Genomic DNA, 19907 nt, shown 5'->3' on the forward strand with positions numbered 1-19907 from the left:
GGGTTTTTTTTATTTTTATTTTTTTTTTTTATGCACACTGTGACCTCCTGAACTTCTCCTGAAAGGAGACATCAAGTAGTATGCTAATACCTACAAAGGCTCAGTGTTGACACTAAACAAGCTTTCGTCTGCTTTGTCACTTCTCCTTTCTCACTACACACCGCTCCTCATTATTTTTATTTTTATTTATTTTTTTTAAAGCTTGGGCTCAGCAGGAACTCAGGTTTGTGATCTCTTATTTGAGGCTGCAGGTCTCTCTCTGCAATGTTCTGCACACATTACTGGAGGGCTGCAATGTTGCGTTGATAACACAGCAGGAGGGCATAAGATCCGCCACTACTGAGGACAGAAAAGTGACATGAAAATCAGGTGTTGACGAAAGGCGTCAGGGGTAATCGCTTGTGTTTAGGAGCAAGCAACCTGCTTCATATTCAGAAATATGGAGGTAAAAATGTCATTAAGTTGCATCCCACTGTTACATGCAACTGGTTTATATTACTGTGGTAAGCTGGATACAGTAAGTCCAGAAAATGTTTTTGACAGGGCTTTTGATTTGGAGAGGCATGCAGTGCCTCGCAGTGTGATAAGTGCACTGGCCTGATGTTCTAACGAGAGAGCGTCAGATAACACCCCCTTCCCCAAACTAACTATCAAATGATTGATCACAACAGCAAAATAAAATACAATAGTGCACCGCGTCTCATTAACTGAGGAATGCCATCATAACAAGTCATTAATACGAACAGCAGCTCGCACTGATTGGCTGCCCACTAAACTTCCATGCATCACAACACATGGCAGTGAACATTTACATGTAATGACTCAAACTCATCACCCATCATAATGTATTTTATGAGAGCGGCGGCAGATTGAGTGCACATCTGCCGCCGCTCTTTGATATCTGTCTGTGCACGGTGTGACAAGGCAGTCTTTCACCTGTCCTGTTCCCACTTGGGTTGATGGTATGGAAACGCCATATTTCAATGCTGAAGGATGATAACGCTGGCAGGGCAATAACAGGATACAAGTCATTTTGCTGATGTTGTGAAAAAACAGTGAAGCTGCAGTTTTAATATATTTTTTTTTTATTTGTTTTTTATCATGTTTGAATTGGAAGTTAAGGTAGTCAGATTAATGTTTGCAGTGGGTTTGTTGGCTCTTTGTCCTTGGCAACAAGTATTTAAAAAAAAGTGTTCTTTTCTATTTTTCATTAGATTTTTGACAACACAATTAACACTGGTAGCTGCCCTAGTAGCTCACCTGGCAGAGCACGCCCCATGTACAAAGGCTGAGTCCTTACTGCAGCAGCCCGCATTTGATTTAGCGGCATGTTGCCACTAGTCTAATTCTCAGGTTGTCAAATACTGACACTGGGAATGAGACTCAACAATATTTCTGTCTTTATCGGCTCTGATTTGTTTCTTTCGTGTATGGTGGATTCTTGCAAATGCTATTAGGAACACTAGGAGGAACCGGAGGAACCAGAGGAACCTGATTTTTTCTCATAGAATATCTGTCTAGTGTGCTCCTGTCAGGATATAGACATGGTTTCAGCAAATAGACCTATGACAAAAGGTTATTTTTATAAAAGGTACCTAGTGCAGCTTTAAGTGCAGTTTACACAACACAGACCGTACATGGCAGCTTCATCATATGCCCAAAGACCAACGATGCTCCTTTGCTGAAATTAGGTGTACTGTGTGTTAATGATAATTAGAAAATGGTAATTTGATTAATGTGCATCATGTCAGTGCAATATAAGCCATAATAATTACAACACTGGTAATTCATTTTTAATAAATGTCACTCATGGGCATCAAGCCAAGCTGTAGACATAACACTGACATATTATCACCTTACAAAGTTGATATTGAAAACGTGTTAGCAAACAGTTACCTATTTAACACAGCCAGCAGACACGGAACTTCATTAGCATTCATGTCAAGTTGTGTTTCTGTCCACCTGATGAATGTGAATAAAACATTCCCTCTTCTTTTAGCTCTGTTTTGGTCTCCACTAAGTGAGAAGAATATCTGTTATATCTGTAATAACAGCTACACAATCACTAGCTAGGCACTGATGGTGTATTAATGATTGCTGCATTCCACTTAGTGAGAGGTCCTGCGATTGTGCATGCTGGTTCACTGACACAGTCACTGGGACACTTAGTGGAACTGAGCTGTTACTGTTATTAAGTCTACTTGTTTTGCCTATAGTGACAAATCAAAATGTCTGCTGTGCAACTAGTCCACTGTCTGCCATTTTGTGCTTGGTTGGTAGCCTTTGTGGGTTCATAAGAACTTTTCTGCTGAAAACAGCTGCCTGATGCAGCTGGAAAAAAAGTTAATGAAATCACAGAGATTAACAGTAATGGGCTGTAAAACAAAAACAATGATCTCAATAACACAACACTCCGAGGGGCTGAGGGCGACTGCAGAGTTGTCAGCTGCATTGTGCTGCTTTAGGACAAAAGCAGGGAATCTGTAATAGAAAATATTGATTAGTACAGGTTTCAGGTCTTCAAACAAGATTTTGACCCTGTTCCTTTCTACAAGACAGGACCACATTATTATTTAATAATGTGCGACCCAACTTACTTAGTATTGTATTATGGTGCAAATTCCCTCACAATTTTGAAGCTAATCAAATTAACAAAACGGACATGCAGTGAGTTTTTTGGGTTCCCAGGGAGACTTAGCTATACTGACTTTTTATTTACGATGCCAAAAGTTACAAAAATTTTAAAAACACAGGCACAACTAAGATTTTACCGTTGTAACTGAACTGTATATATTTTGTGCTACAATGAGGCAGACATGAATTACTTATATTTGTTTTTGAGTGACAGAAAATAATGACTAAACCATTACAATTCAAACTTTATTTATACAGCACAAACATAACAAGCCCTTGGTGGCCTCACCAGTGATGATCTACAACATTCATTCCTCAATGGAATCCATTATGTTGGCTTCCATTGTTCTGTCAGGGTTTGTGGGTATAGCAGTGAAAGGCTTCTTGTCCAGGCTCACAATAAAAAAAAAAACACACACACACACACGAAAAGTCAATTATGTGCTGTTCTGGTTGCAGGTGAAAGATTCTGACAGCTCAGCTGCAGAAAAATATTGATATGTTGTTGACAGGGTTTATTAATGGGGAGATGTTTACCAATGATGATTTCAACTAGACCAAGACATTCACAGATACACACATAACACACACTTATCAGAATTACTCAGGTTTAAAAACTGGTCTAGATTGTGTGAATAATGACACAGCTTAAAGTTCTGCAATGTTCCAATCAACAAATGCAAAAACAAATCAGTACTTGCTTATCAGACATCACCTAATCAGGCTAATCGTCAACAAGATTTAACAGCGCTGATTCCCTGCGGCAAGCGGTGTGTCATTGTACCAGTTAAGCTAATCTTCCCTCCTATCACACCTTTTCATGCTGTATAGAGACGTTTAATTTCCCCTGTTGTTGTAAAAGATTAATTGCACATTAGTGTCATTTAATTTGAATTAAAACACATCTTTCTAAGTCTCCACAGCAGATGAGCTGTGTTTGAGCAGTGAACTGGCCGCTGTCTGACAATATGGGCAGGATAACTATTGGAACAGAATAATACTCTTTGCATAAACAAACAAGGCAACAAACTAAACAAAAAAACGATGAACAAAGAAGAGAAGGGCATATTTGTTCAGACGTTAGAATAATCTGGGCGTCTGGTTCTGTGTGATTATGTGGTGATCCACAAGACGAGCATATTTGTTTGTTTGTCTTCTCATTTGCATGGAAATATGTGTGTTTCTCCCTAAAGAACATCTGAGGACATCATTAAATGTTGAAAGGCATTGACATAAATTAAACATTACCGTTTCATGTTGCCTCAGTTTGTAAACTTTCTAAGAGATTTCTTATCATAGCCCACATCTTAATTACACCCATGTACAAGCCACTCGGGTATCTGTTCTCCATGAGGACTGAACACAGCGAAGATGGAAGTTAAAGTGACAGAAACATTTGCAAACACTTTTTTTATTTGCATTGCATGTGCACTGACGATGGAAAATAGCATGCAACTGAATGGAAAATTATTAAGTCAAATCAAATCAAATCAAGTTTATTTGTATAGCCCTTTACAATAGCCGAAAGGTACCCAAAGTGCTTTACAACAAAGCCATAAAACAATACATAACACATACAGAACATACAGATACAATTAAAAGTGCTGTAGTGGGCAGCCGGCTGCCAGGGCATTAAAAGCCTTCCAGAAATGCAATAGAAGGGAGCAGACAGAAGGAGACACCTAAGAGACCAGTAACTGCCCTCAGAAATTGAAATGCTAATTTAAAAAAGTGGTCTAAAGCTTCGATTTAAGATAAGGCGGAGGGTTCAGTAGTGGTGCGAATGTGGGGCAGCTTTGTTCCCACGTCTGGGAGCAAGCGACGGCAAAAGAACGATCGCCCCCACTTTTAAGGTCTTGGACCTAGGGACTCAACAGAACTGACCCGAGAACGCAGGCTCCTGCCAAATGCGAAAAGTTAAAATCTCAGACAAGTAAGAGGGCCGAAGCCATTAATGGCGTTAAAACAACAGCAGGAGCTTTAAAATCATTCAAAACGCGGGAAGCCAGTGGGTGAAACCGACAGCACAGGGTAAATTGTTACGTCCTGGACTGCTTTGTTAAAAATCGGGCCCAGCAGCGTTTGAACAAGTTGGCAGACCGAGAAATTGATGACTGCGAGCAACGTAAAGGCATTGCGTAGTCCAGTCCCTTGAAACGATAACAGCGTGATTGCCTTCCTCAGATCCTGCCCGCTGAGACAAAGGCACTTGTCCACTTTGCCCAAAAGACGGAGCTGAAAAAGCCTTGAAGGCTGACAACAGACTAATCGTTTATCAAAGTTGAGCCCATTATCAAATTTTACCACAGATTTGCATGTGATTTAAAAAGGGGCCAGAGTGCCAGAGTTGTGGTTGAGAACATTCACATAGATGTGGGGGGGGAAAAAAAGCCAAACAAAATACTTCAGTTTTGCTGTCATTTAATGCAAAAAGTTTCTGTGACAACCCAACTGCCTTTATATCTGTGATGCAGTCCAGCAGCTTTTAGAAATGCAGTGTTTCGTTTGGTTTCAATGGCATGATATTCTGCCAAGGTCGTCGGAATAAAATGAAAAGACAGGTTGTGTTTTTATAATTGATCCCAAGGTCAAGCATATACAATGAAACAGAATAGGGCCGAGAAATAGATCCCTGTGGCAACCCCAAGGCAGCGAGCATTTGTTGAAGGACAGTGGTCACCAACTGGACGAACAGAAGGAAACTCTGTTGCCAGGGTATGACCTAACCACGGGAGAGCGGGCCACAAAAAGGAAGCCAACGTGCTGCCTCTAGGCGAGATACAAGGACTGCATGGTCGACTGCATCAAAAGGCTGCTGTGAGGTCCAGCAGCCACCAGCACAGGCAGATTCTCCCCAGCACCACAGACAAGGCAATTCAATTGTGCACCTTTAAAGTGCGACTCGTGCTCATGTCGGACTAAAACCAGACCCTGAAATTTACTCCAAGAAATATGAAATGTGACTCTCCAAAAGATGTCGTAAATTGAAAACAAAACAACTTTTTCTAAACCTTAGACGAAGAAAAGCAAGGGAAACAGGTCTAAATACTTGGAGAGCAACAAGAGGGGCAAGAGCGGTTTTTAGGAAGGGGGCCTCAACCACTAGCGTGTTTGAAGCAGCAGGACCGACCCTGAGCTAGACAAGGGTTTATAAAAACAAGCGACTGACCCAACAAAACTCAAACCTTCCCTTCCAAAACCTGGGCTGGAATAATATCCCTAAGGACGAGTCGGGCTGTTCATGCGCCACTAACCACCTTAGTAAGAAAGAAAACAAAGAAATGTCTCAACGCTCGAAGATACAGTCTGTGCGGAGGAGCACCAGACATCATCCAGGAGACAAATCATATGACAGTAGTCTGCCTGACAGGATGCCACTTTATCAGTGAAAAAAGACCACTCTTCGCAGGTGCAGTGGAGGCATCAGACAGGAAGTAGGGCATTGCGATTAAGAAGAGACAATAGTATTAAATAGCCAGTGGTATATTATTATAATTTAAGCTATACCCACAGTATATAAAGCGCTGACATTAGCTTGATACATCAACATAATACACACATTTCAGTACAATTTTATACGGAGTTTTCACAAGACGCGTGGAAATGCCCTGAACAACTCTTTCACTGTACAGTAAACCAAAATCCCTGTCCACACACAAACTGTCGCTCACCCAATTAATTCCTCCATTTTCAAGGGAAAGCCAAATATTGTTCAATAAGCCTTCATACGTCCGCGTCCGAAGCCTGAAGCTTGAGACCTGCATACACGAACAACTAACGCAGGCCAACAACAAAATCTGCTATCACGTCCCAACACCATTTCTGACCCCTTTAGCATCTACACCATCCATGTCTAGACCACCATATTAAGAAACATTAACATTTAAACACAAGCAAAACAGCTCTTCAGCTATTTTGTGAAAATTCTTCTTTATCCAATCCCCAATGGACTGACTTGTAACCTCACAATTATGAAATATGTAAGTAATAACATGTCAGTCCCAGTCCAGGATTTAATGATATCCATCTATACTGTTTTGAGTGTTAGCGGTTATTAGTTATGTAACGTTTCCTAGTACTCACATTTATCTCTCCACCTATTTATGTATAACGTTCATGACCTATACAATAAGAATATGAAATTGATAACAAACCGTGTAAGTTATTGTAATAATAGGATTAAACATGTAACAATAACCTGAAAAAGTACAACCCTTTAATAGTTAATTATTTTGGTAAATGCGCTTTTTGCTTCTCTTAAGAGAACAACATTAAAATATCGACACCCATCTCATGATCCGATGTTTGTTTTACCTAGCCTAGCATAAAGACAGAAGCTAGGCGAAACAATCTGACCTGCTCCTCTATAAATAGTAAAAAAGTACCTCTAAAGCTCCACGAATTACACATTACATCCATAAACAAAACATTCTTGTAAAAATAACCCATATCAGAAGCGTGTGGTTGCCTTTAAATTTGAAGCGACCATTTTTGTGGTGCAACAATAATATTTAGAAGCCGTTGAACAAAATAACACAATCTGAAATTAAAATCCGATATAACTCATTCCAGTTCCACTCAGCTATAGTGTTTTCACCGCTTAACAAACTGCTCCATAAGTTCCTCATTAGCGCCATTTAAAGGACCAGCTGTGCAACGGATTTAAGCTGCATTCTAGTGGCGAAGTTGCAGATTGCTATACTAACTGAAACAAGCTTCGCGTCGTATTTGACGAGCTGGAATGAAAACGGGCTGCATATTGCAGGGGATTAAACAACAAATGAAAACCATACTAATGAATATTATATTAGATCCTCTTAAATGTTCAAAACACTGAGGCATCTTCTTGGAACAATGTGTCAATCAGAAAATAACGCTAAGTTCCGAAATCGTGGTTAATATTATCAAATCTCTCGAAACTATTTCATGGCTTTCTTTTTTACGACGCATCTATAATGTTTCTTTTGCCATTAAACTTCTTACAATATGTTCTTTCTTCTTCAAGACGCCCCCTGTACCAAATTTATCCCCACTCCACCTCCGCTACTAGTTAAAGTTTCCACACTCCCTCTGTGGCAGACGATGATTGGACTCGGAGTTAATCGCCGGTGAGATTGCCACCAGTCCATTTAAACCTGTGTGTGGGCGTGTTGTGTGTGTGTGTTTGGTGTCGTGTGTGTCGAGAGAGAGAGAGAGAGAGAGAGAGAGAGAGAGAGAAAAGAAGAACAAGAGACAACGGAGAGAATCAAAGAGAAAGGGAGAAGAGGTGAACAAGCCCAGACATCTCACTTCTTCTCATCCAGACCACGAGGAGTTTGTTTTGATCACATCAGACAACCTTGTTTCCTTTTCAACCCTGTTTTTTTGTTCTCAGAAAAACTCTGAACTGTGATGTTTGGTTTGGCGGCGAGCGAGTGAGATCGAGTTTAAAAGACCAAAAAAAACAAACAAAAGAAATCTTTCATTTTCTTTTGTTTCATTTTGAAGCAGGTTTTTTTCATCCATCCATCCATCCAGCTCTGGAGAACAGTTCATTCACCAGAAGATCCCAAAGCGCTCTGGCTTGACGAATTTATACAAGAACAAACAAACATATCAGAAAAGTGCAATCAGCGTCTGCAAACAGAGACGAAGTCAAAGTCAAAGTACATCACAATGCAAACCAAAGATCTTTGTATCAAAGACAAAGAGGGGGAATCACACAGTGCTGCAACAGAGTGGATTTACTGACCGGCAAAAGTAATTTAATTCAGTGTTGATGTAAAATAACAATACCACAGTGTAGAAATACTCTGTTACAAGGCAGATTTATTTATATATATCACATTTCATAGCCAAGGCAATCCAGAGTGCCTTATAGAGTTCACGAGCTAAAGCACAAACAACAATAAAAGCCTAAAAACAATCACATTTAACAGGCAATTAAGAAAAAAACAAACAAATAAAAACCAATAAATTTGATTGTAACAAAACGATTAATTAAAAAGAATGGTTAACAGGTAGATCTTTAGTTTGTATGTATGTATATGTATCCAAAATCATTCGTATCAAAATACACTTAAAGTACAAAAAGTACTCTTTATACAGAGTGGGCCATTTCAGATGAATGTGTATTATGTTATTGAATAATAATTATTGATGCATTAGTATATACGTCACTTTAATGTAGCAGCTGGTAAAGAAGAGGCTTATTTCTTACTATATACGGTATATTTCTGTATGTCCATAACAATACATCCTAATGTATTTGTTGGGTATATTTGGTATCAATAATCTGAATCTGTAAAGTAACTAAAGGCATCAAATGAATGAAAAAAAGTACAATATGTCCCTCTGAGATGAGTATAAAGTATAAAGAAGCAGCTCAAAATTGTACTTGAGTAAATTTAGTTTGGAAAGTGTAACAAAACTCAAATTATTTTGATCACACATGTGTTTATTTGTAGAACAATCCTATTAAAACATTTTATTCCACCTTGTCTCCTCCATCTTTCCGCTTTGTGGCCTAGAAATCGACCTCAGAGCGCCAGAGCGAGGATGCGTCCGCTTGCTGAAGGAGATATGAGTCAGGATTAAACTTTTGTAGAAGTCTTTTTGGCCACCTGTGTCGTATAAAAGAGGTCTGACAGTGGAAAGGTTATGCAGCCGTGTCGCTCCGAAGCAAAGATGTCTTATACCGGTTTCCTTGTGTCTCTGCCTCGCCTCCTCTGCTCACATCTCAGGGGGGAGAGACGTGAGGAAAGGAGGCGAGGAAAGGAATCAAGGATGTACGAACTGAGAACTGATTGCAGTCTGTGCTGCGTCATTCTGCCACCTGATGGCGCCAAAGTGAAGCTTTTTTTCAAATCTTACACTGAAAATCTCTGATTGAATCCAGAATTCATGTTTTGTGTGTCAGCAGAAAACTGTAAAGAATGTTATTTTGCTTTTCATTTGCTTTTTTAAGGGTAAAGTCTTACTTTTTGTGTTGCACAGTGAAAACTGAAATCCCTGATCTCCAAAATCTAAAGTAAGAAAATCAAGTTTGCAATTACCTCGACTACAAAAAATCTTTTTAATTTATGAACCAGCTGTGAAACTGATGCAAAGCACACAGTATCCAGTACACGGTTTATATTTTGAGCTTACTTTAGGGTATTCTACTTCTGCCTGATAGTATAGTTGGATTATTATATTTTTAACTGACCTAACCCTAACCTTTTAACCTGATATAAATATAGATTAATTATTGGCACTTCTGGTGGATGGCATAGAGTCAACCTTAAAGTTAACCTATGCTAAATTCAGATGCTCAAAACTTTTTTTTATATATAATAGTCTGTAGATATCCAAGGATACTGCAGTAGGACACAATAAAACACACATATTTAAGCAATAAACACACAAAACATCATTTCATCACATTACATAACATAACATTGTATATGAGTATAAATGTTTGGACCTAATCGATCAATAATGGAACAATTTAAAAAGAATAAGTCAGCAAACATGATGAGAGAGCAGTTTTATAAAAGATATAATCATCTGTATAATAACAACCCACAATAACAATAAATAACAAGACATCAAAAGTCCACTTCAACGCACCTTTAACGCACCTTTATCACGTGACTTCCCCACGCCGGCCTACCATTGGCTGCTCCCGCACACCCGAGGAGTTAATTGGGGTCACCGTCAATCTTCAGGAAGTTGATTGGCGTGTCCAAAAATGTCCGGTGCTCAGGTGAGGCAGTTAATCGCGCCCTCGGCAGCGCGGAGGATGGTCGCCAACCGAGGCCTCGTCGGTGGAGCTCGCTAGCACCAGAAGCTTTCTCTTTCTTTTATCACAAACATGAGGGCGACCCGCTCCACACACACCGGCTTACTGCGTGTCTGCCTCCTGTCCTCTTTTATCTACCTGTTCTGCTCCACCTGCACCGGAGTGGCGTCCGGCCGGGAAGTGGCCTCCCACCGGCCCGCGTTGACGCAGCGCAGCCGCCGGAGCCACCCGAGCGCACGGCACAAAGGCGCGCACCACCGCCGATGACGGACGCGCAGAAAGCGGACCAGAACCTGCAGTTCATGTTGAGTTTGTACCGGAGCGCAGCCGAGCCGGACGGCAGGCCCAAGCAGCACCGAAAGTTCGGCTCCAACACGGTCCGTCTGCTGAGGCCGTCGGCGTCCTCGGTGCACTACCTGCCGGCGTCAGGAGGTAAAATGTGCTCATTGTGAAGATGTTTTTGGGGGTTAATGTTGCATTTTAAGTGATTTATACACTGTTGGGTTGTTTTAAAATACAGAAATACAACATATTCTATCAGATCGTCGTGTGTTTGTGGAGTTGTTGTCTGTGAGAAACACATTTCTCTAGAAAAACAGAACTTTTTAGGAGCAAAACAACCTGTTTTCAGCTTTGGGTTGTTTTGCTGCTAATTCAAGACGGTTTTTAAAATAGTTGATTTATCTGGAGGAGTGAGAGACTTTTCTCACTTGATCCTTCAGTTAATCCGAACAATACTCACATTCAGAACCACCACATTTGGAGACACATGGTACACAGCAAGGGGTTGAATAATTTTATTTTGGAAAGTAAGTAAAAGCTGTCAGACAAATGTAGTGAAAGTTGCTTCAAATGGAAATATTCCAACTCTCTGATCACCTTCCAGCTCTATATTATGTCAGTGTTACTGGATTTAACAAACAAATACCCAGATTTTAGTTTTTAAATAGACAAATGACTTTAAATCTATTTATAATACAGAATATCTTTTTGTTTTTGCTGTATTGTTTTAATTTTACAATCAGATTTGGACCCAGTTTTCCTTTGGGAACTGAGGGAACAGGGATAATTAATAAGCTTTTATTGCTATGAGTGGCATTGTTGCTTCTGTTTATCAATCTGATTCTTTATTGATTCATGAAAAGTAAGCCTTAACTGCGCCTTTATCTCTAAATCTGTGTAGAAACAGCGAACTATAGCAAGTCTGTCTGGATCAAATGAGACAATATTTGTTTTTTAGCATTTGTTTTACTTCATGTTTACTTAATCAAAGATAAAATCTACTAAGATTGTTCCCTATGAGGAAGTAAGTAAGTAAGTAAGTAAAAGTGATTGTGTTGTAAGTAAAACAATCACATATTTAAAGTTTTATTACTAATATAGGTCAAGCTCCAACAACAGTGGATCCTACATTTCCCATAGTGCAACTTGATAGTGTCACTTTGCCCGGTAAACCCTCACGTCTCTCTCGTTTCTCCTTCAGACCACCTCTACAGCTTCACAGTCCAGTACAACCTCGACACTCTTCCCTCGGAGCAGCTGATCAGAGCCTCGTTCATCCACCTCCGCTCTTCGTCCTCTCCCTCCTCCTACTCCTCCTCTTCGTCCTCGTCTTCCGCCGCAACCGCTAGCACCAACCAGGCCCCCGAGCCGCCCCGCTGCAGGGCTCAGATCACCTCGCTGGGCAAAGAGAGCCTGGTCACCCTGGAGCCCCACGAGCGGTGGACAGAGACGGACATCACTGCACACGTCCAGCAGGGGAAGAACCAGGGCGCGGGGGGACACTTGACCCTCACCGCCCAGTACTGGTGCACCGAGCCTGGGCAAGCCGAAGAGGACGACGGCGGCCCCTCTTGGTGGTGGGCTCTACTTTACGGGATAAAAAGATGGCGAGGCGAACCTCATCTGGAAGTCCCGTCTCTTCTTTTGTACCTGGAGGAGGAGAGGGAGGTGAAGGACTGGATGGGGGACTTGCTGGGGGCCGAAGGGGAAGACATCATGAGGCGAATAGAGCAGTGGCATCCCTTGGAGCGCCGCCGCCGCTCTAAAGACGTTACAAGCTCAGACCCCAAAGATTCTTCGCTGGACGTTCTGAAAAACGCCCCGACTTCCTCCTCCTCCTCCTCCTTCTCCAGCTCGCCCTCGGCCTCCATCATCTCCGACATCCCCAACTACAAACGCAAAACCGGCGTGCCCAAGAACCGCTGCAAGCTCCACTCGTTCCGCCTCTCCTTCGACGAGCTCGGCTGGGGTCACTACTTCATCGCGCCGCCGGTGTACAACCCGCGGTTCTGCCAGGGCAACTGCCCGCGGGTGCTCCACTACGGCTACCACTCCCCCAACCACGCCATCATCCAGACGGTCATCAACGACCTGGGCATCGGGGACGTTCCCCCTCCGTCCTGCGTGCCGTACAAGTACATGCCCATGAGCGTGCTGGTGGTGCACAAGAAGAAGGTGGAGTACAGGGAGCTGGAGGACATGGTGGCCGAGTCGTGCACGTGTCGCTGAAGAAAACACGCTAGAAGAAAAGAGACTTTAAAAATAAAAAAGGAGGGCAGATTTGATGGGTCATTTGTTTGATCTACAGCTCGGCAGCTAACCACAACGAGCTCGAGACTGGGAGGAGGAAGTTCTTGTGGTTTCAGGTCTTCGCTGTTCCTGTTAAAGCACTTTAAAGAAAGGCAGCTACTGGATGAGACTGTGGCCTGTGATGAACTATATAAGGTTGTGGAGGCGAGAGGGTGTCTATTTACTGATGTATTTATATTATATATATGTATGATATATATATATATTGGAATAATTATTATTCTGTGAGCTCTTTAAAAGCACTGTGCGGATTGGTGAGTGTGCAATATTCATGGTCACTAATGTTTTTCCTCCTGAGATCAAAGCTGGTACATTTTTGGAATCATTTTAAGCCACTTTGACTAACTTAACTTCACTTTAAGTGGTAATTTAACTCAACTTAAACCCAAACATCTGGGGTAACTTAACAATATCTCATCAACTTCTACACTAACTAAACATCAGGGGTAATTTTTTTAAGAAAAGCTGCTCTAACTTGAGGAGTTAACCACTGGTTTGTTTGTACTCACACATGTAGAATCCATCTCCACTATTTGACCTCAAACCTCAGACATTTAATGAATATTTTCTTTCTGTGTGTTGTTTTTGTTCTGTATCATCATTATTTTGTCTTTTTTAAAAACCTGATCTGTGTTTCACATCAGGGCAGCAAAAAATAAAATAAAGTAGTGTATTAAAACCAAAAAAAAGAAGAAAATCTGGATAATGTGTGTTTGAGGCCATATTCCTCCGAGTAAGAAGAAAAGTATTTTTAAAGGACGAGGGGGTCGAACCGTGTTGGATGTTAACTGCAAAGGGCTTGTGACGTCCCATTTTTGCTGTTTAGTCTAAACTTTTTGCATTTTGTACATATTTATAATGCGAAGTAAAATAATGGAGGTGCTGCTACTGTTGTGTCTTTAAAAAACAAATAATTAAAAAATCACAATGAAGCATTAGGAAGGATGTTAAAAAAAACTAACATTAGTGTTGTAGTGGCAAGGAATGCAATTTTTATTACGAGTGAAAATTAATAATAAAATAAAATGCGTGTTTTCTAAAAAAAACCTATTTATTGTCTTTTTTGATGTTGAAAAATGGATTTTGTTTTTAAAACTACTCTCAAGATCAAGATTTAACTTCCAGTGTGTGACATTTAGGAGGATCTATTGGCAGAAATGGAAATAAAATATTCATAGGTATGTTTTTATTAGTGATACAGAGTCTGCCATGTTTTCTACAGTAGCCCAGAATGGACGTTTCGTGGCCGCCGTAGTTTCTCCTACAAGCTTGGAACGGGAGGGTGAAGTGAGGGTGTTGTAATCTGCAACTACACCATTATTTAAATGTACGTATGGTTTTACAGTGTGCCTCAAATCTGCTCTGATTTATTTAGTTTTACTGACATCAGGTAAATTCTTTTAAAAAAGTAAATTAATTAAAAAGTTGTGGTGTGGTGTATTAATGTTCATGTCAGGAATTTACACTGTAAAACTCCTGTAAGATGTTCAACAAGAATTCCTTTATTTTTTTAACTCTATTGAGTCCTATAATAAAATAAGTTTAGTTTATTTGCGCAGAATAACACAACATAAACATATTACATTAAAGGGTTAAACAAAGGATTGTGCTGGTGAGACTAAAAAGGCAAACTGGGTTTATAAAGACACCAAAAAATGATAAATCAGTCGGATAAAATTTGATTTTTATCAATTAAATACAGAAAAACAGCAGGAAATAGAAATATTCTACTTTTATGCACTAAAAATAAAATAAACTTGAGATGTATATATAGTTTAGCACTAAAAACGAGGATAAAGAAAGTCACAATAGTAGTTTAACTCATCATATGAACTAAAGTTAAAGTTTTAACCATCGAATTGTAAAATTCCAGCAGGTGGCGTTCTTCACTAAGAACAGAAGCTGCATAAAGTTTCCCACAATCAGACATAAATCCTGAATCCACCTATAGAACCAGGTTTGTTTTCCTTTACTAGTTTAAACTACCTTTGTTTGCCTCTTCTTTCCCCTTGACCTCAGTGTCAGGAGAAACCTTTGAGGAAGGAAAAAGGTCACAAAGTGGACACAAACAGTCGATCATACGTATGTAGATAACTGAGGTTGTTTCCAGCAGCAAGGAGGTTAAATATATAAGTCCTTGACACAGATTTCATTGTCCATGGACTACTCTTCACCCCTGTATTTTTTTTTGCCTTTTTGTGCTCACAGGAGTGTAATAAATACAAAAAATGAAGAAATGATGAGGAAACAAATGTAAAGAATGAGTTTTGTGAGGTTAAAATGTAAAAGTACAAGCCTGAAACTCTACAGTACAACCTGCCGCCCTTCGTTTTCCTGCAAAAGTTCATATAAATACATATAAATATTCAAAAAGCAATAAACTAATTATTTAATCACTAATATATAAAGCCAGTTTCCATTTCCTAAAGCAAATGTCTGAGCATACCAATCACCAGCTAATACATCCAGTAGAGGTTAAACTTAAAGCTCACATGGTAACATTTCTCATATTTACACAACACAAAAGTCACCTGAAGGCAACATGATGTTAATGTCATTTAAAAGGGAGAATATGTACTAAACTACTGCTTGCAGAGGGGAGAAAGTGGCGTGATCAAATAATTCCCTTAAAATAGTGCAGTCGGAGTTCGTTATTGAAACAGTTTGATACTGATGCCTCAATACGATCTAAATACCATCAGCCAGAAGACTGTTTTATGTTTTTATTCTTAATATCTGCCACCGGGAGTCGGATTCCCCTTGAAATCAATGACACGAGGCAGTAGATGCACTACCGCTGTTGTCCACAGGGGGCGCCAGAATCAACACAGCAAGAAATATCCTTGTTGCTGCTTTAACTCTTGACTCATTATAGAGGTTTCTGTTTATTTATAAAGCCCTTAAAGGTCCAGTGTTTAACATTTAGGAGGATTTATTGGCAAAAATGGAATAAACATTTTTAATTATACAGTCTACATTTGGGAAATCTGCTTTTACAACACGTTACAATTTAAGCACCTAAAGGTCTATTTAAAACCATAATAACAAACCAGTTTGCTCCTGAATGTAACTGCTTTTAACTGCTGTTGTTTCTTTCTGTATAGTTGTACTCTTGAGATTTAAATAAATGGTTAAATGAATGAATGAAATTTAACAGATGGACGTTTGGTACGAGACGGCTACTGTAAGTGGGTCAGAGAACATGAAAAATGGACAACAATAAATAAACATTTGCAAGAATTTACAAATAAATACACTAGAAACAATCAAATCTGAAACATCCATAAATAAAAGTGGACAGAAAGAAACTAAAATGAACACCAGGGAGAAAAATAACATAAAAAAACGATGACTAAAGCCTAAAAACTAAGGCTATAACATTACTAACAAATGATTCATGCCTTGGTTTGTGTTTATCGACCTCAACGTGGGTTGTGCAGAAACACACACACACACAAAGTACACACACACAAAGTACACACAAAGAAGCAGGTCATGATAAGCTGCAACCTATAAATAAACCTTTTTTTCAACTAATGTGCCTAAATTTTGACTTAAAGTTGCCACAAACAAGTTGAATTTGATCATATTTAGCATGTAGACTATGTTGTTGTCCTACTGCACGTGCATGGTGAGGTTAAACAGTACTGACACCCATATAAAGTATGTCATTCTCTTGCTGTGAGCTACATATTACCTGTTTATTCTCCTACCTGTTGAGTGTAACAGCACTAATGTATCATCAAAACAAACAATAGAGCCGTAAACCTGTTTTCCTTCACATATATTGCATCAAGCAGCTATTTGACGAGTTTACAGGAAATATGTTTTACTTCCCTGAGTTGCAATTTGACCTTGAATGAGTCTTTATAAGGTTGCTGATAAATGACAGCGTGACTTAGATGGTGATTATTGACACGTGCAGAGATTTCTGGGGTTTCTTTTTCAAAATAAAGTCAACACACTCTTGGACTTTTGGCTTGTTTTGGCTACTGAATGGAAAAAAACATCACAGGTGTTTGCTGTAGAGATGTCGAGCAGTAATATTGTTCGATTTTATTCTTTCTGACTTCTAAAGTAATGCCTATAAGTCATTTTTTATAGAGATGCAAAGATGTTTTCATTAAAAATGCATGAATTCATCTGAACTGCAGCTTGTTTTAGTGTTTAAAATGATAAAATAACAATTTACTGAACAGAAAATGGTTCAGATCGGGCGAAAAAAGGCAGAAAATAAGAAGTTACCTCACTTGCGTTGCGGTAAAAGTGTATTTTATGAGGAGAAACAAATGTTTAATTCAGGCACAGTCGTGTATTTTTTTGCCTGAGGATCTGCAGTGCTCATGTGTTACGGTAACATTTGTTTCTAGAGTGACTGGAAATCCTCTGTTTTACAGGACCTCACTGTCTGTCTCCTCCAGGGATTTCATGTGTGTCTGGTTTCGTCCTTCTCAACCTAATCTCCTGTGACAGATGTTCCCAAATAACACACACAGACACACACACACTTTAGCAAGAGCGTTTCCCATCACACAGGGACGAGTCACACGAGGAAGAGGTGATCTGTGGCTAATTGTATACAACTGAAGTGGCCTTAAAGGTCGGTTGCTGCAGGAACTACTGAGTTCTATTACTGGATGTTGTGTGGAGAGAAAGTGTGTTAAGAAATGAGTCATTTATAGTCACACACACACACTAATGTTTGCCTTTACTGTATGCTGTGTGTCAGAGTTTGTGTTCTGTACGCTTCCTTTGACAAAAAGCAAATGGGATTTCTGCTTTAGATTTTGGACAATGCACCTTAACCAACACTGCAGTTTATATAACACTTTAATGTAAATGTGCAAGAGTTTTCATTCGTAGTCCCTGGGCAGGTTATAATAAAATGTGTCCAATATCATCAGTACAGTACTTCAAGAACAATACAGTATAATATTATATATAAATGCATTACAAAAGTGACTCATGAATGCTCGATTGGTTTACCTTAAGCCACATCTTAAGTTTATGTTTAAACGTTAAGTAATTAGTGCACTCTCAGTTCGGTAGGTCGATTTTTGAAGCGTAAATGAGATCGCCACAAGTAAAAAACTAATGTTTCAGATAAACTACACCACGGTTGCATAACTTTAACGTCAGCACCGCTAAACATCCAACTTGTAATCAAATCAATGCAAATAAAATCTACAAGTCGGAAAGTCTGAGTGAGAATAAGAGCTCGAACATAAACTGTAAAGCTGTAAAGGTGGACTAGAGAGCAGATAAGTGTCAGTGTTTAATGTCACAGACAACCTCTGTGGTTAGCAACCGTCTTTTTTAAGACGCTTAAAAGCTTCAAGATTCACCGGTGGAGTACCGATGTATCTTACATTATAGAACAAAATGTGACAAACAAAACAAAACTCAAGCTTGTGTTCATTTCAGACCTCAAAACTCCCCACTGACCTCATTGCCTAATGCTCATTTCTTAATGAAAATACATGTTTTTTTATTCTTCTACAGCACATTATAAAAGATTATTATATTATTTCTCACTGTTATAAGTGTTTTATATCTCTGCAAAAATCCCAATAGAAAAAGGTGTTAAAAAAACTGGTGAGGTGAGGGAACCCGGACGTGCTAAAATGCTAACTCATTTCCAGATTTAAGCTTAGTATTAAAATACTTAAAAGAAAACTTAAAAGAAAGCAGCAAATCCTCATAATTTCTGTAATATATTTTTTAATTGACTCATTTTCTGTTGTTAACTAACTAATTAACTAATCAATAAACTACACGTTTCAGTGCTACATGCACGTTTATTGGTCGCTAACGTACATTTAACGTGACATTTAAAATGCAGAAAGATTATAGGACGAAATACTGTCACTGCACTCTCGGATAAACTTTACCTTATAGGTGAAATATTTTATGAGGAAGGAAACGCACTCGACACAGCAGCCCTCTCAATAAGCTATAAGGTTCCTGGTATTGAACTAGACATTCCTGCTCTATTCTAAATGACTTCAGATTAGTTTTTAAGAGAGAGAGAGATAAGAGATATGTGCTGCTAGAGGGATCATTGGCTTTGATTCAAGGCCTGGCCACATTTATAGGACTTTCTGGGTAACCCATTTCTGTTAAATCCACCCCGTCCTGCATGCGGCCTATAAACTGGTCGGATGAGGTCATGTCTGCAGCCTTCCTTCGATCCGTTTGTCCAAGAGAAACTATTCCCTCTTACTTCAGAGCAATCAAAGTTCAAAGTCCAGACTGGATGGTCGGAGGGGTGATTTTTTTTTTGCTTTTAGGTCGTGGACTGACTGTGCTTTCGTTCCGCAAAGCCTGAACCTTCAGCTCTGAGAGTTTTTCCTCACCTTCATTATGCAAAGTATAAAGAGTGAAGAGAGAAAGAATTCGCTGCAGCTGGAAAGTAGAGTTCAATGGCAGTGCAGGTAAAAGTCCACTGTCGTCTAATAAAGGTGATCAAAGTTAAACATTTAGCTGTGAGCGTGAAGGGCAGATTCAGTCATTAAAGAAACTGTATGTGGAGATTTAAAGAGTTTAAAGGGAGCCAAAGTAGTGAGTTTTTACTTCTAGCCGTCTTAACTTCTTACACAAATACTTGTATCATTGCACGCCTTCTTAAATGTTAAGACCAGTGCACATCACGCACGACAGACAAAACTATTTGAAGTTGCAGTTAGTTTTGCACAGAAACAACCGGTCCTTCAGAGAAACCGAGTACATTTTAGAGCCTGTACTGCATTAACTAACTAATTAATTAAGTAACTGATAAAGTACAGGAAAAGTCACAGGAAGTGGAGTTTTAAATCCATTGTCATGCATGCATGCTAAACTAGGGGCAGATCCAGTCATTAGAGAAACTGTATGTGGAGATTTAAAGAGGTTGGAAGGAGCCAAAGTAGTGAGTTTTTAC

The 19907-nt window shown here is 39.5% G+C and overlaps 1 protein-coding gene across 1 annotated transcript; it reads left to right on the forward strand.

Moving 5' to 3' along the window:
* The first annotated feature begins 10441 nt into the window (after positions 1-10441).
* On the forward strand, positions 10442-13685 carry bmp15 (bone morphogenetic protein 15). The gene is given in 3 exon segments (XM_035674924.1): positions 10442-10657; positions 10660-10828; positions 11880-13685. Coding segments are annotated over 3 exon segments (1386 nt in total). The 5' UTR covers positions 10442-10468; the 3' UTR covers positions 12908-13685.
* The last annotated feature ends 6222 nt before the right edge of the window (positions 13686-19907 follow it).

The sequence above is a fragment of the Morone saxatilis genome, unplaced genomic scaffold, assembly GCF_004916995.1.
Source record: "Morone saxatilis isolate NCDOM2014 unplaced genomic scaffold, NCSU_SB_2.0 Contig4, whole genome shotgun sequence".
Taxonomy (NCBI): domain Eukaryota; kingdom Metazoa; phylum Chordata; class Actinopteri; family Moronidae; genus Morone; species Morone saxatilis.